The sequence below is a fragment of the Phascolarctos cinereus genome, unplaced genomic scaffold (genome assembly GCF_003287225.1).
Source record: "Phascolarctos cinereus isolate Bilbo 61053 unplaced genomic scaffold, phaCin_HiC Scaffold_4;HRSCAF=312, whole genome shotgun sequence".
Taxonomy (NCBI): Eukaryota; Metazoa; Chordata; class Mammalia; order Diprotodontia; family Phascolarctidae; genus Phascolarctos; species Phascolarctos cinereus.
In genome coordinates, this window is record NW_027555847.1 from 457814549 (window position 1) to 457832035 (window position 17487).

At 35.8% G+C, this 17487-nt stretch overlaps 1 protein-coding gene and 1 pseudogene across 7 annotated transcripts in view; one reads left to right on the forward strand and one right to left on the reverse strand.

Moving 5' to 3' along the window:
* STAU2 (staufen double-stranded RNA binding protein 2) overlaps window positions 1-17487 on the forward strand; it is a 431723-nt gene that overhangs the window by 59851 nt on the left and 354385 nt on the right. For all 7 annotated transcript variants that reach the window (XM_020971016.2, XM_020971017.2, XM_020971014.2 and 4 more), the window contains one exon: window positions 5864-5999. In XM_020971016.2, the coding sequence (XP_020826675.1) occupies window positions 5864-5999 (136 nt within the window). The remainder of the gene's footprint in view (window positions 1-5863; window positions 6000-17487) is intronic.
* On the reverse strand, window positions 9304-9691 carry LOC110197266 (large ribosomal subunit protein eL31 pseudogene; annotated as a pseudogene).

Sequence of the window (17487 nt, forward strand, 5' to 3'; positions counted from 1 at the left end):
ATGAACACAATTACAAAACACTTTTCACACAAATAAAATCAGATCTAAATAATTGGAAAAACATCAGTTGCTCATGGGTAGGCCGAGCTAATATAATAAAAATGACAATCCTACCTAAGCTAATTTACTTATTCAGTGCCATACCAATCAAACTACCAAAAATTATTTTATAGAGTTAGAAAAAATAATAACAAGATTCATTTGGAAAAACAAAAGGTCCAGAATATCAAAGGAACTAATGAAAAGAAATGCAGGGGAAGGTGGCCTAGCAATTCCAGATCTTAAATTGTATTATAAAGCAGCAATCATCAAAACTGCTTGGTACTGGCTAAGAAATAGGGAGGTGGATCAGTGGAATAGGTTAAATATGCAAGACACAGTAGTCAATGACTATAGTAATCTATTATTTGATAAACCCAAAGACCCCAGCTTCTGGGATAAGAACCCACTCTTTGAAAAAAACTGCTGGGAAAACTGGAAAAGAGTATGGCAGAAACTAGGCATAGACCCAAATCTCACACCATATACCAAAATAAAGTCAAAATGGGTTCATGACTTAGATATAAAGGCTGATACCATAAGTAAACTGGGAGAACAAGGAATAGTTTACCTATCAGATCTATGGAGAACAGAAGAATTCATGACCAAACAGGAGATAGAGAACATTATGAAAAGCAAAATGGATAATTTTGATTACATTAAATTGAAAAGTTTTTGCACAAACAAAGCCAATGCAACTAAGATTAGAAGGAAGGTAGAAAATTGGGAAAGAATTTTTACAACCAGTCTCTCTGATAAAGGCCTCATTTCTAAAATATATAGAGAATTAAGACAAATTTATAAGAACACAACCCATTCCCCAATTGATAAATGGTCAAAGGATATGAACAGACAGTTCTCAGATGAAGAAATTAAAGCCATCTATAGTCATATGAAAAAATGCTCTAAATCGTTATTGATTAGAGAAATGCAAATCAAAACAACTCTGAGGTACCACATCACACCTATCAGATTGGCCAACATGACAAAACAGGAAAATGATAAATGCTGGAGAAGATGTGGGAAAATTGGAACACTAATACATTGTTGGTGGAGTTGTGAAATGATCCAACCATTTTGGAGAACAATTTGGAACTATGCCCAAAGGGCTACAAATGTGCATACCCTTTGATCCAGCAATAGCACTTCTAGGGCTATATCCCAAAGAGATCAAACAAATGGGAAAAGGACCCACATGTACAAAAATATTCATAGCAGCTCTTTTTGTGGTGGCAAAGAATTGGAAATTGAGAGGATGCCCATCAATTGGGGAATGGCTGAGCAAGTTGTGGTATATGAATGTAATGGAATACTATTGTGCTATAAGAAATGGTGAACAGGTTGACTTCAGAAAAACCTGGAAAGACTTATATGATCTGATGCTGAGTGAAGTGAGCAGAACCAAGAGGACTTTGTACACAATAACAGCCACGTTATGCAATGACTAAGAATGTTAAACTGAACCCTTCTCAGCATTACAAGGATCTAAGACATTTCCAGAGGCCTCGGGATGGAAAATGCTGTGCACATCCAAAGAAAGAACTATGGGAGTCGAATTGCTATCACTTATTTTTACCTTCTGTTGAGTTTTGTTTCATCTTTTTGATGGTTCCTCCTATTGGTTTTAATTATTACTTACAACTTCACTAATGTGAAAATATGTTTAATGGATATGTAAGTGTAAAGTCTATATCAGAATGTGCGCCGTCTTGGGGAGGGTGGGAGAAAAATTTTCAACTCAAAAGCATATGGAAGTGATTGTTGATAAATCAAAATAAATTAATAAAATTAAAAAAAAAGAGTCAGCAAAAACCAGCGTATTCACACAGACATTCACTTATTAATTTATTAGTTTACCCACCACTATTCTAGTATCATTTGGATTCAGAAGAAGATGCAATTTGTGACCTCAAAGAGTTTGCGATCTATTTAATCTTTCATATACACACAGACTCATTCACTTAAGTCACAAAATGCTTTTTCACTTCTATGCTTTGCCGTAAGTGTGTTACCTGCTCAGTTTTTCTGAGTCTTTTCTTCCATTTCCAAGAGTCACCTGGTTTGCCTGATCTATTTCCATTCTGACTCCCTGTCTGTGTAGTTTATATTCTTATGTCTTATGTAGAAACAGTGAGTATGTTAGATTGACTTTTCTGTCTTCAGCTTATTCTTATACCAGAAGCGAACATTAAACTGAGTTTTTCACACTCATAATCAAAATGACATTCATAGTCATTTTACAGATGATGAGAAATTAACTACTACCTGGCAAATGGGAAACATGTAGGTTTCTGTTAAGTTCTTTAATGTTTCTGGATTATAATCATTGTTTTCACTGACCATTTGTTGAGTCCTTACTTTTGTTATGCAGTGTTCTGGGTGCTTGGGGTGCAAAGAAATCTAATATGCAGTCCTGTCCATGAATTACTATCTAGTTATTTGGGAATCTAGGACATAAATGAAATAGGGTAAATAAAAATGCAATGTATTTAAGTGCTAAATGAAATGGTGTAACAGCAGTAAGTGCTATACGGATTTCAAGGTCAGAACTGAGGACTGGCACAGTTGGGTCAGGCTTAATGGAGAAGTTAGAACTTAATCTAAGTTTTGAGAAATGGGTAGGATTTAGACAAATGGAGAGGAAGGGAGGTAGGAGGAAAATTCATGAGCAAAGTCGAGAGGCCTGGGAAGTTAAGTATGTAATGTACTTGGAAAACAGAGAGTAGCTTCCTTGGCTCAAGCAGGGGGTTTCTGTGGTGATTCCTCTTAGAGCTCCTGGCATCCTTCAAAGTGCAGCTCAGGTCCTACCTCCTGGGGGAGGCCTTTTCTAATTCCCCCAGTTATTAGGCCTTCTTCCTCTTGAAATTACTTTGTATAATTTTGTATTTATTTATTTGTGTTCATGTTTTATCTCTCCTAGTCAGGTAGGATCTTTGAGGGCAAGGACAGTTTCATTTTATCATTGTGTCCTCAGAGCCTAGTAGATGCTTAAATAATGTTTGTTGAATTGGATTGGACCACACCTGTGATGATGCCAAACTTCCTTGCCTGTTTTAGCCAGATAACTCCCCTCTGAATGCTCTACGCGCCAGTCAAATGGGGCTACTACCTGTTGCTAATGGTTCTCATTTTACCCTCTCTCATTTCTGATAGTTTGTTCACATTATTCCTCATGCCCACAGAGGACTTCTTCCTTTACCTCCTGCCTCTAATTGAGTCCTATTGGAGACCTTACTTTCCATCAAGGTTTAACCTTGAAGCCAAACCTTCCCTGACCCCTCCAAAAAGTGATTTCTGCTTCCTTAGATTCCTAATAGCCCTATTTTGGGCTCCTTGTCCTCATCCCGTTCTACCTCTTATTATAGTTATTAAATACATGCCTTGCCTCACTCCAACATTCTCCATTTTATTATAAACTTCTTCAGGGCAGCTAGGTGGTATAGTGCATAGACTGCTGAACTTCTAGTCAGGAACACCTGAGTTTGAACCTGCTTGAGATACTTATTAGTTGTATTACCATGGGTAAGTCACTTAACCTCTCTTGCCTCTGGTGGTTGTGAGGATCAAATGAATTCACATATGTAAAGCACTTTTTAATCTAAGAGCACTATATAAATGATGATTATGATGATAATGGTATCTTTGTTTCCCTGGTGCCTTGCACATAGTAGGTATGCAATAAATGTTTTTTAAAAAGTGAATTGAATGAAAACTTGGACATCTGGTTAGTATGATTATATCCATTAGCCGAGAGACAAATTTAATATAGCCTTTTGAAGAATATGATTTAGAGAAGTAGATATGGGTTATTGATTCTAAGACTGTATTTAATAATGATCCAGGTACTCTAGCTGTTCCTTCTCTTTGTGCTTCCATGTGCTTGAAATGATAGTCATTTGTAATAGATGACTTCATTATTATATTTGGTTTTGCTTTATTTTTATATTTTTATTAACTTTTTTTCTTAGTTTACCCCCTTTCCTTCCATATTTCCATACTTAGCTGTTATGCAATTCAATAAGAATGTTTAATACTCATTTTTTGAAAGTGAGATGCTTTAGTTAGCACACCAGGCTTAAGGCAACTACTAGGAGACAGTTGATGTCTTGGCAACCCCTAGGTTTCATCCTGAAGAGCTCATTTTGGTTTTTCCTTTGTAGCAAGAAGAAAACTTGTTTTCTTCTTTTAAGGTGTATTTTGCCTTAATGATTTGTGAAGAAAGTGGCAAAGAGTTAAGATGTTATGTTACAGAGTCTACTCTGAAAGTTACTTAGTGAACATTTTGTTTTTTTGTGGCACAAGTTACTAAACAAGGGGTATTTCAAAACATTACTCCTTTTACTATCTTTCATTTAGTAAGCTTTCAATAAGTGTCTTAAATTGAACAGAACTGAAACATTTTGTCCTTTTCTAGGTAAGCTAGGACCTTCTCAAGTATCTAAATTTAAAACCTTACCTCTTTGGGTTGTAATTTCCTAATCTGTAAATTTAGGTGTTTAGGCTACATTAAGAGGGTCTTAATAGGGTAGTGTCTGAGGCCTGGCAGTTGGTAGGGAGGGAATCTTCTTCTAGCATTCAGTTCAGGGTACCACATTTTAGAAAAGGCATTGAAAAGTTGGAGAGTGTGGAAGAGGGCAACTAGTGTGATAAAAATCCCAAGATCATGCAATGATGAGGAATAGTTAAAGAATTTAGGATGTTGAGCTTGGAGAAAAGAAGACCTGGGGGAAACTAATAGAAAAGAGGATAGTTTTGTTGTGCTTGGACTCAGCAGATGGAGCTAACAGCAGTGGGTGGAAGTTGTAGAGGCCAAATTAGACTGGATGTAAGGAAAACTTCCTCAAAACTAGAACAGCCTGGGAGGGAGTGGATTCCATTTCACTGGAGAGCCAAAGGAGAATCTGGATGAAGAATTGTTGATTATGTTATAGAAGAAATTCCTATTCTAGTAACTTGAGATTGGATTAGGTGATTTTCTGAGGCTCCTTTCAACTCTGAGTTTCTGTGACTCTGTGATCAACAGGGTCCAACACTCGGGAGTGCTAGGGAGTAGTATAAAGGTTGGCTCCAGCTCTAATATTGTCTCTTCTAGGTAAGGATTTTTTTTTTTTTTGCTGTGGCATTGTACTTTGTATTCTAAGAATAAAACACCAAATCTAAAAGAGGTTGAATCAGTTTGTGCATTCATCCTACACATGTCATTAGGAACAGCATGATCTTATGCAAGTTATCCATATTGAGTTAATTCAATTTACTTTTTAAAGTTATTTTAGCATTAAGTTTTTCAAACTCTTTGTATAACATTCTAAATTACTTGTTTTTATTGCTGATGTTTAATTTATTAAGTATAGCTAGATCTCGATTAGTGTGAGTAATGAATGCCTTGAAGTGTTCTGTCTCATTATTTGAATTTTCATTGCATATTTGCTCTGGGCTGGAACCAATTCCATGTTTTATTTACAATTATATTTTGTTAATTGTATTTAATAATATATCTGTCATAATTTACCTATAATTATAATTTTGAATAGTCCAATTTTGAATAATGTGAAGAAACTTTTGAGAGTTGTGTGCTTTATTTCTTTGGAATGGGTTACCAGAAAGCACTAGATCAAACTCAGAAAAAGAAAAAGGACTGCTTCTGTACTTTATTTTGTTCTGATAGTAGTTATATTCCTGGAATAAGAAAATCATACTGATGGTTCTCTATACAGAATCTCACTGTACTCCTTTTCCGCTTTTTACTCATGATAATAAATATAAGTATAGATTGTATTTTTTGTTGTAGAAATATTTTACATGTATTTTTCTTTTATTTAAACAGGGAGTATAACTCCAACAGTGGAACTAAATGGTCTTGCTATGAAAAGGGGAGAGCCTGCCATCTACAGGCCTTTAGATCCAAAGCCATTCCCAAACTACAGAGCAAACTACAACTTTCGGGGCATGTACAATCAGAGGTTTGTATGTCTTCAATTACTTTTTGCTTTGATTTTGTTATTATAATTTTAAATTGTCATTTTATTTATTTAAAACGTCTAAAATTATTTAGTATCTTATTTTTCCCCAGTTACATGTAAAAACAAACTTTGAGTTCCAAATTCTATTCCTTTCTCCTCTCCACCCCAATTGAGAAGGCAAGCAATTTGATATAGGTTATACATGCAAAACATATCCATGATAGTCATATTGTGAAAGAAACCATAGACAAAAAAAACTCAAGAAAAATAAAGTAAAAAAAGTATGCTTCAGTCTGTATTCAGACATCATCACTTCTTTCTCTGGGGATGGATAGTATTTTTCATCATAAGTCCTTCAGAGTGCCTTGGGTCATTGTATTGCTGAGAATAGCTAAGTAATTCACAGCTGATTATCTTACAATATTTCTGTTACTTTATACACAGTACATTTCACTTTGCATCAGCCCATGCAAGTTTTTCCAGGTAAAAACCTAAGAGCATCCTGCTCATCATTTCTTATAGTACAATGGTATTACATCCTAATTACATATCACAGCTTGTTCGGCCATTCCCCGATTGATGGGCATCCCCTCAATTTCTGATTCTTTGCCCCCAGAAAATAGCTACCATAAATATTTTTGTACATATAGGTCTTTTTCCTTTTTGTTTTTTATCTCTTTTTGGGATACAGACCTAGTAAGGTATTGCTGTGTCAAAGGGTATGCGTGGTTTTATAGCCCTTTGGACATAGTTCCAAACTGCTCTCCATGATGGTTGGATCACTTCACAATTCCACCAACAATGCATTAATGTCTCATTTTCCCCACATCTTCTCCAACATTTATCATTTTCCTGTTTTGTCATGTTAGACAATCTGATAGGTGTGATGTGGTACTTCTGATTTGTTTTGATTTGCTTTTCTCTAATCAATAGTGATTTAGAACATTTTTTTATATGGTTATAGATAGCTTAAATTGTCATTTAAAAAAAAAAAACCTCAACTTATGTTCTCCATGTACTCCATATTCTAGCCAAACTGGATTAGTACCTGAATTTCTTTTCCTTTGAAAAGTTTTCTTTTTTTAATTGAGAACCCAGCAGTCATCGTTACTTCAATGCTTTCACAAAGGTAGAGCCCTGTTTGTATAATATACTCCCTCCTCATTTCCATTTTTGAAACTTCTCTTTCTTTAAGATTTAGCTCATCTTTTCTCTGTGTAGCCCTTTCTGATCAGGCCATGTGAAAATGTTCTCCCCTTCCTCAAATATCTAACTTTTCTAGTTCTATCTTATTTTTCTCAGTTCTTGCCTTGTCATAAAATTATTTGTTTTTGTATGTGTTGCATCTTCTCTGTCTCTAAGAGTGTAAACCTCTCTTTGAAAAAAAAAGAAGTATTTATTTATTTATTTTTAGTTTTCAACATTCACCTTTATAAAATTTTGAGTTCTAAATTCCCCCATTCTTTCCCCCCTTCGCCAAGATGGCATGCAATCTGGTATAAGCTATATATACATAATCCTATTACACATATTTCCACATAGTCATGCTTTGAAAGAAGAATCAGAACAAAAGGGAAAAACTACAAGAAAAGAAAAACAAAAGACAAAAAAAAAGAGCAAATAGTATGCTTCGATCTGCATTCAGACACCATAGTTCTTTCTCTGAATGTGGATAGCATTCTCCATCATGAGTCTTTTGGAATTGTCTTGATCATTGCATTGCTCAGAAGAGCTAAACCTAACAAAGCCAGTTGTCACACAACGTTGCTATTACTGTGTACGATGTTCTCCTGGTTCTGCTCACTTCACTCACAACATCAATTCATGCAAGTCTTTCCAGGTTTTCTGAAATCCACCTGCTCACCATTTCTTATGGAACAATAGTATTCCATTACATTCATATACCACAGCTTGTTCAGCCATTCCTCAACTGATGGATATCCCCTCAAATTCTCAATTCTTTGCCACCACAAAAAGAGCTGCTATAAATGTTTTTGTACATGTGGGTCCTTTTCCCTTTTTAAGTCTCTTTGGGATATAGACCTAGTAGTGGCGTTGCTGGATCGAAGGGTATGCACAGTTTTATAGCTCTTTGGGCATAGTCCCAAATTGTTCTCCAGAGTGGTTGGATCAGTTCACAACTCCATCAACAATGCGTTGGTGTTCCAATTTTCCTACATCTCCTCCAACATTTATCATTTTCCTCTTTTGTCACGTTAGCTAATCTGATAGGTGTAATGTGGTACCTCAGAGTTGTTTTGATTTGCATTTCTCTAATCAGTAGTGGTTTAGAGGATTTTTTCATATTTGAATAGATATATTCATAGATAGCTTTAATTTCCTCATCTGAAAATTGCCTGTTCATATCCTTTGACCATTTGTCAGTTGGGGAATGAGTTGTATTCTTATAAATTTGATTCAGTTCTCTATATATTTTAGAAATAAGGCCTTTATCAGAGACACTGCTTGTAAAATTATTTCTCAGCTTTCTGCTTTCCTTCTAATCTTGGTTGTATTGTCTTTGTTTGTGCAAAACTTTTTAAATTTAATGTAATCAAAATTATGCATTTTGCATTTCATAATGTTCTCTATCTCTTGTTTGGTCATAAATTCTTCCCTTCTCCATAGATCTGACAGGTAAACTATTCCTTGCTCTCCTAATTTACTTATAGATTCAGTTATATTTAAATTATGTACCCATTTTGACCTTATCTTGGTATATGGTATAAGATATTGGTCTATGCCTAGTTTCTGCCATACTCTTTTCCAGTTTTCCCAGTGGTTTTTGTCAAATAGTGAGTTCTTATCCCAGAAGCTGGAGTCTTTGGGTTTATCAAACAGTGGATAACTATAGTCATTGACTACTGTGTCTTGTGTACCTAACTTATTCCACTGATCTACCACTCTGTTTCTTAGGCAGTATCAAGTAGTTTTGATGATTGCTGCTTTATAATACAGTTTTAGATCTGGTATGGCTAGGCCACCTTCCCTTGCATTTCTTTTCACTGATTCCCTTGATATTCTGGATCTTTTGTCCTTCCAGAGGAAATCTTGCTATTATTTTTCTAGCTCTATAAAAACATTTTTTTGGTTGTTTGATTGTTATGGCACTGAATAAGTAAATTAATTTAGGTAGAATTGTCTTTTTATTATATTAGCTTAGCCTCCCCCTGAGATCTGACTTTGTGTAAAAGGTGTTTTGTAGCTGTGTTCATATAGATCCTGGATTTGCCTTGGCAGGTAGACTCCCAAATATTTTATGTTGTCTACAGTTACTTTTTTTTTGGACATTTTGTGACTTTATTTAAATGAAGTTCAATTTAGTTTTCATCCACATTGACTGTAAGCTTTTCAAAGTGGTTACCAGCACATACGTAACCAATGTATATACGTTGTTTGGTAAATTTTCATCCTTATTGCATTTGCTGGACAAATGTGCTCAGATATGGTATGGGACATCCTTATTCCTTTGGCCTAAACAGCTTTGTTGAGTCTGGTGTCAATGCGTACACCTGGAGTTCCCATTTCTTTCATGGCAAATTTGTGGATTTCCTTTAGAGCCTGAGGAGCTTGCTTTTTGAAGCCTACTCCATGAATCCTTTGTGAATGTTGTTGGTATACTCTCTGGTCACCACCTCATTGATGGTAGAACATCCCTTCTTTTTCTCTCTACTTTTCTTTGCGAGAGCCATCCTGCCCAGGACCAGATTGGGGAAGAAAGCTACAGTTACTTTAAATGAAATTTCTCTTCCTATCTCTTGTTGCTAGGCTTCGTTAGTCATATATAGAAATGCTGATAATTTATGTGGATTTATTTTCTATTCTGCAACTTTGCTGAAGTTGTTAATTATTTCAAGTAGTTTTTTAGTTGATGCTCTAGGATTCACTAAGTATACTGGCATATCATTTGCAAAGAGTAATAGTCTTGTTTCTTCATTGCCTATTCTAATTCCTTCAATTTCTTTTTCTTCTCTAATTGCTAAAGCTAACATTTCTAGTACAATATTGAATAACAGTGGTGATAATAGATGTCCTTGTTTCACTCTGATCTTGATGAAAATGCTTCTAGTTTATCCCTATTACATATAATGCTTGCTGATGGTTTATCATGTTAAGGAAAACTCGATTGATTTCTATGTTCTCTAGTGTTTTCAATAGGAATGGATGTTGTATTTTGTCAAAAGCTTTTACTGCACCTATTGATAAAATCATAGGATTCTGTTAATTTTGTTATTGATATTGTCAGTTATGCTGATAGTTTTCCTGATATTGAACTAGCCCTATATTCCTGGTATAAATCCCACCTGGTCATAGTGTATTATCCTCATGTTAAGTTGCTATAATCTGAGTATGAACTTCCCAAGGGCAGTAATGGTTTGTTTTTGTCTTTGTGTCATCCCCCAGAACCTAGCAGAGCGCCTTGAACGTAGGAAGAGGGTAATAAACGTTTTTGCCTTAATATTTTTATTTGTGTTCAAATTTACCTCAGGTAATATAATTTGTATATAGTAAGCTCACATATCATCAAGAAAAATTTTTAAGCAATACAGTTGAAAAATGACTTACTTCCCTCCACTCCACAATTTTTGTTGAGTTAATTGTTTCGCAGAACCATTATTTTTTTATTCAATTTACAGTTCTTATTGTTGCATCATTCCATGTGATATTTTCATTTATTTAACAAGGATTTATTTTATGACTAATTTGTGCCTAGTGTTATACTATTTATTTTGCCTGGTGTTCTTCACAGTTTGGGTTCAAGGGCAGGAAAACTGTACAATTATTAGGGCATTTTTTGGGGACAGTGGAATTATGCAGAAGATGTATCTAATTACACTCTAAACTGTTTATAATTTTGTGGGAGTTGTAAATGTAGCAAATTTTAAAACTATACCAACTAGTTTCTTGAATCTACTTAAGATCATAGACATTTGTGTGAAATCACTTGGAATTTTCCACCAGGACATTTCTTTTCCTTTGCTTCTTAAATTTAGAGAAGCAGTATGCTGTAATAGTTATTATATTTTTGTATATATATTTATAAAATAAATATATATATATATATTATAGGCAGCCTTCAACTTAGAGTCAGAGGACATTGGTTTGAGTCCTTGCTTTGGTCCTTACTCTGAGCTATTTACTTTATGTTCTCAAAACTTCAGTTTACTCATTTGTAAAATTATTATATTATTTGCATAATCTACCTTATAGGGTTTTTGAAAGAAAAGGAATTTGTAAACTGCAAAGTGGTGTACAAATATGGATTATTATAATTGCCTTCTCAACTCTAATTTCAGCAAATATTAATTAAGCACAACCTAAGGTATTGAGTTGCAACAATGAAAAACATGGATCCATCCTCAAGGAAATATAGTCTAATAGAGTGTAAATAGAATTTTCCTTAGGGTTTTACTTGCATCTCTTTTTTCAGTAATGGAATAACATAAAGAACCAATTGTACAACAAATGTTGCTCCTGAGGGTTCAATATATATTGTTCATCGATGGAACTGTAATCTCACTGGCGTGGAAGCTCCCTCCTCATTCCAGATTGCAAACCATGAGCATATTGTCTTGGTTCTTGTCCTCTGTCTACAAATTCTCTTTAAAGTACCCAACTTGGTGGAAGATTTTTTTTGTTTCTTTTAATATTTTGCAGATAACAGAGCAGCATTCAGATTATTATCTTTCACTTTCATTACCTCCTTTTCTAGTCATACATATTTTTGATGTCTTTTAACTCCTAATCATGTAGGCCATGTTTAGTAATATGCTATAGCCTGTTTTTGCTTACCATGTGTCTTTCTATTACTTTTGGGTCACCTGCAATCTTCATTATTCTGAGGTCAGAGAATTCCATAATTTACAGGCATGTAGCATCACTGAAAGAATATTGATGTTAAAAAGATTGGCTTTTGTGGTTTGTTTAGGTTGAGATAATTGAAAAGAAATCTGGGCAATGTGTGTTTCATGCACTTTGCTTTTTCAGTGTGGCTGGTGAGGCCAGTTTTTTTGAATAAACTTTTATCATTGAGAAAGCCGTCTGGTCTCCCATGCTTGAATCAATGCATTAACATCTGTAAACCTATGAAGAGAATATCTTCAAATGTATGTTGCCCTGTCTTATGTCTTACTTGATATTGTTGTTTAGAGGTCACTGAAAAAGTTATTTTTATTTTGGAATCTGGTGTGATTTTTAGAATGTACATGAGAAATATTTTGTTTAAGGACAAAGTCAACTACTTTTTAAAAATCATCAAAAAAAATAGGCATATATATCTCTTGGTCTCTTTTGTGCCTGAAGTGATCTGCTTAGAAAGTTGTCTGTGAGTGCCTCCTGTTTTCTTATTCAAAGATTCCCTAGATGCAGGTGTATATCATTCTTTGGCAAGCCATATGTTGTGCAGGCCTGTATTAAGCAATGCATGTCAGTTGCCTAACAAATCGGCACCAGGTCCCTTCTTCAGCTTAGAGCTGTACCCTGAATACGGGGGGGACATATTTTTGTACGCTAAAAACAATTAATCAAATAAGATCAATTAATTAAAAGAAAACAATACAACATTACATAATTTGATTTCTAATTAGACTAAAGATTAGGGACTTTCTAAGTTTGGAGGGGGAGAACAAACAGGTACAAGTCTCTGAAATTAGAAAAAGAGGTATTTCACTCCCCCCACCCATTGTCTGTAAACAATTAAAGGAATATGGAAACAACAACCGACTGAGCAATATGAGGCTAATTTTTGGATAATATAAAGGTTACTTTAGATGTACAATTGTGAGAAAACTCCTTGAATCAATCTTTGAATTTGATTGGATTTCTGCTCAGTATAGATCCTTAGTTAAGGGTATCTAAACAGCTGGTAGAAGTGGTCTAGCTTTCTAGCCATGCAAGGGTAGGTTCAAATAATGCAACAAAGTTTTCTCCCAATTCCAACAATTGAATAAAGTTTTCTCACTGGATAGAAATTGTACTAGACCAGTAATTCAATAGAAAGGGAACTGAGCTGGCTCCAGAATTGAATCACAAGATGGAGTCAAATGCGATTCACTCAAACTCTCACAAGTAACCACTTGTTATCCTAATCCCCTTAATTTCCTCACTATTAAGGTATAATTATTTTTTGGATTATTTTTTGGTGCTAGGCATATCTATCACTTTCTGTTTCTTTTCCTCAAGGAAAGTATTAATTAAAATTTTGAGTGGTCTGAAAGACTTTTGCCTGGTCCATTTCTTCAGCCTGAACCATATTTTCCAAAATGTTTTTCAGTTTCTTCCCTTGGGCCCAGTTTTGCATGGAAGTGCTGACTATCAAGGCATATGTTGACTTAGTTCTGAATATCCCATCAAATTCTTCCTTTAATTTTTATACTTCTTTAATTTCTTGTAATACATGTTAGCACAAAAGCTGCAGAGTCTCAGAGGCTAATCCTATGTAAAAATTTTTTTTCTCCATTGTATCTGACAAGTGATCATTCAGCCTTTGTTTGAAGACCTCTGCTGAGCGGAATTCCATTTCTTCTTGGGTCAGTCTGTTTTACTTTGGACAACTCTAGTTACACACCCTTAAAGCTTGTCTTTTCCAGGCAAGACTTAGATGAATAAACACACAAACTGCATTTAAGTGCTTAATATGTCCCTGACACTGGGCTAGGTACTGGTAATACAAAAAAAATAAAAAACCAATACAGTACTTGCTCTTAAGGAGCTTGTCTCTTAATGGGGAAGACAACATGTTTAGGGGAGTGATATCAAGGAGGGCTGTTTTGGTTAGGGAAGTTGCAGGGGTTGTGAGTGTAGTCAGAGAGTGATTGATCTGTCCTTACCAGGAATGGTAGTGATGAAGTGGAAAGCCCGGTGGTGTAGGGGACATGTCCTGAGAAGTGGCATGGAGTGAAAATGGCCTGGGAATAACTGTGTAGGGGTCCATGTTGGACTGGAAATAATGAATCTTCATCAGAATCTCAAGGCCCCCAGGGTGGTAGGTAAAGTGCTGGGTTGCAGATAGAATCTGGGCAACATGGTGTTCCACCCCTGCTATCATCCTGTATCTCTTCTACCTTTTGTAGTTAAACTCCGTGAAAACACAGTGCCTCTACTTTTTCTCCTCTTACTCTCTTCATAGCCCCTGACAATCTGGCCCCTGACCATATCATCCACTGAAACTGCTCTCCAAAGTTACTGATAATCTCTTATTTGCCAAATCTAATGACCTTTTCTCAGTCCTCATTGTCCTTGACCTCTTTGTAGCCTTTGACACTGTTGATCACTCTCTCCTTGAAACACTCTTCTTTTTAGGTCTTTGGGAAACCATGCTCTCCTGGTTCTCCTGCCTCTCTGCTCCTTTTGTCTCTTTTTCTGGATTCTCTTTCAGATCATGTCCTCTAACTGTAGATATCCCCCAAGATTCAGTTCTAGGCTTTTTTTTCTTCTTCTGTACTACTATACTTGGTGATTTCATCAGCTCCTGTGGATTTAATTACCATCTCTGTACTGATGATTTTTAAATCTACCTATATTATCCAGATCTCTCTGCTGACCTTCAGTCTTTCATCTCCAACTGCCCTGCAGACGTGTTGAGCTGGATATCCAATAGACATCTTAAACTCAACATTCCAAAATACAACTCATCGTCTTTTCCCTTAAACCTCCTTCCTCCCTATGCCTTCCCTATTATTATAGAAGGCAAGCCAGTCCCTCAGGCTTGCAACCTAGGAACCATCCTGAATTCCTCACTATCTCTCCCTCTACATATCCAAACTTTTTTTTTTGGCTAGGTAATGGGGTTAAGTGACTTACCCAGAGTCACACAGCTAGTAAGTGTTATGTGTCTGAGGCCGGATTTGAACTCAGGTCCTCCTGAATCCAGGACTGGTGCTCTATCCACTGTGCCACCTAGCTACCCCTATATCCAAACTTTTGACAAGGCCTGTTGATGTTACCTTTTGTATCATCTCTTGAGTATTCCTGTTTCTCTTCTCTGACACTGCCACCACTCCAGTGTGGGTCCTCATTACCTCACACCTGGATTATTGCAATGGCCTGTTCGTGGGCCTGCTTGTCTCAATTCTTTCCCCACTTCAACCCATCCTCTATTCAGCCACTAAAGTGATTTTCCTCAAGCACAGGTCTAATCACATCACCCCAGGCCCTGCAACCCCCCTTCTCCCCCCCATCTCAATAAATTCCAGTAGCTACCTTTTGCCCTCAGGAACAAATACAAAATGCTCTGTTTAGCATTCAGAGTGCTTTATAACCTAGCCCCCTCCTACCTTTCAGTTATTTTTACACCTTACTCCCTAACACATATTCTTCAATCTAGTGACACTGGTTTTCTGGCTGTTCTAAGAACAAGACACTATCTTTCTGCTCCAAGCATTTCCTTTGGCTGTCCCTTATTCTTGGAACACTCTTCTTTCTCCACTCTGACTGGTGACCTTCTTGGCTTCCTTTAAGTCCCAACTAGAATCCTACCTTTTATGGTAAGCCTTCCTTAGCCCTTTTTAATTCCATTGCCTTTCCTCTGTTAATTATTTCCTATTTATCTTGTATATAGCTTGCTTTGTATATATTTGTTTACATGTTGTCTCCCCCATTAGAGTGTGAACTTAGCACAAATCCTGGCATGTATAGATACTTAATAAATGTTTATCGATTGATAGTGTGAAGATGGCCCAGTTTCTTCAGCTGATCCTTATATGATCTGATCTTGAGGCCCTTTACCATCCTTGTCACTGTTTTCTGGGTATTTTCTAGCTTATGTCCTTCCTAAGATGTGGCACCCAGAAACTGGCATGATATTCCAGATATGGTCTAATCAGGGCAGCATATAATGGTAACATTGTGTAATAATTTACAGTTTTCAGTTGCCAAGTCAACTCATCCCGAGTTTGCAATCCACTAGAATGCTGAGATCTTTTTCTACTTAACTGACCTGTAGTCATAACCCTCTCATCCTATACCTGTGAAGTTGATTTTTTTTTTTTTGGACCTAAGCCTAGCATTCTAGATTTATCCCTGTTAAATTTCATCTTTGGCTCAAGGTTCTATCCTTTTGAGATATTTTTCGGTCTTAGCTTTGATAATGCATTAGCTATTGTCATTTATGTTTGTAATGATGTTTGCTTTTGCTTATTATGTATTTTGCAGGCTGCCATGATTAGTTTGTCGCGTAAAATGATGTATCTTGTTGTCTTTGGGCATAACTCCTTTATTCATCTCCTCAGGGAGAACCTTCGAGCCCTCTTTACTTTTAGCTACTGCTTGTTTTGGTCTTCTTATTTTATTTGTAGTGAGACTCTGAATATGGCTGTCACTACATTCCACTAACAAGGATTCATTGACCATTGGGAAAAAAAATGACACAGCCAAATTATCAACAGTAAAATTATTGTTTTTGACAATCTAAGACTTGGGTAATTCATTGTACCCTCTGATCCCTTTTCTGCCATTTAGTCATTTTTGCAGCAGAAGGGGAAAGGAATGGGTAAGATTGTTTTGTACTTTTATGTTTTGTGGGTTTTGCTGTGGCACATACTCTTATCATACTGCAGACACATGCTTTATCACTAGAACTGTTCTTGAATCCTTTCAAGCTCAGTAGAACCTTTCAGAGAGCATATTCTGTGGATATTTGAGAATACAAGGTCACTTCTTGGTACAGTAAGGAACTGAAATAGGAATTTTTTTTGGGAATATATTATGTTTTCATGAGAATATTTATTATGTGTAATGTTATAATGCTTTGTCTGTACATTTTATTTTATCTTGATTTTTGATACCACATTGAAATTGTCTTGAGAGTTTAATTTTCTCATTGTTTTTAAAGACATCTAAGAGATTTCTGAAGTATTGTTGTAGTTTATTTTTATTTAGTAAATAATGGAAATTGAAAATATTAAAATAGGTTTTAGGGCAGACAAAGACTTTATTTAAAATGCTTAAAGACAGTTAAGACTTTAGGTAATGAAAATAACTAGCACATTACATTTCAAAGGGCTACTTTACAAAATTAAAAAAAACTATAATGAAGCACACTCTATGTTGATCATTGTGCTGATAGGGTGCTAAAATTCCTTCTTTCTCTTTCCCTCTCTTTCCTTCCTTCCTTCCTTCCTTCCTTCCTTCCTTATCCTTCCTTCTTCCTTCCTTCCTTCCTTCCTTCTCCTTCCTTCGTTCTTCTTCCTTCCTTCCTTCCTTCCTTCCTTCCTTCCTTCCTTCCTTCCTTCCTTCCTCCCTCTTGAACTTTTACTGTGAGAAATTTCTGCTTTTTATTAAATACATTCCCCCAAACCATGTCCAAAAAGCAAAAAATTGGTCGTTTTTATCTCATCTACTGTTATGGTTGGTAACTCTGGAGAAGCTCAAAATTGCCCACTTTTACCACTAGATGGTGCATCCTGACTGCTAAGGTGAAATGCTATCCTTAGGGCTATTTTAAGAGACCTGGGAAAACACATAAATGGCTTTATTAAGCCACTTAGAA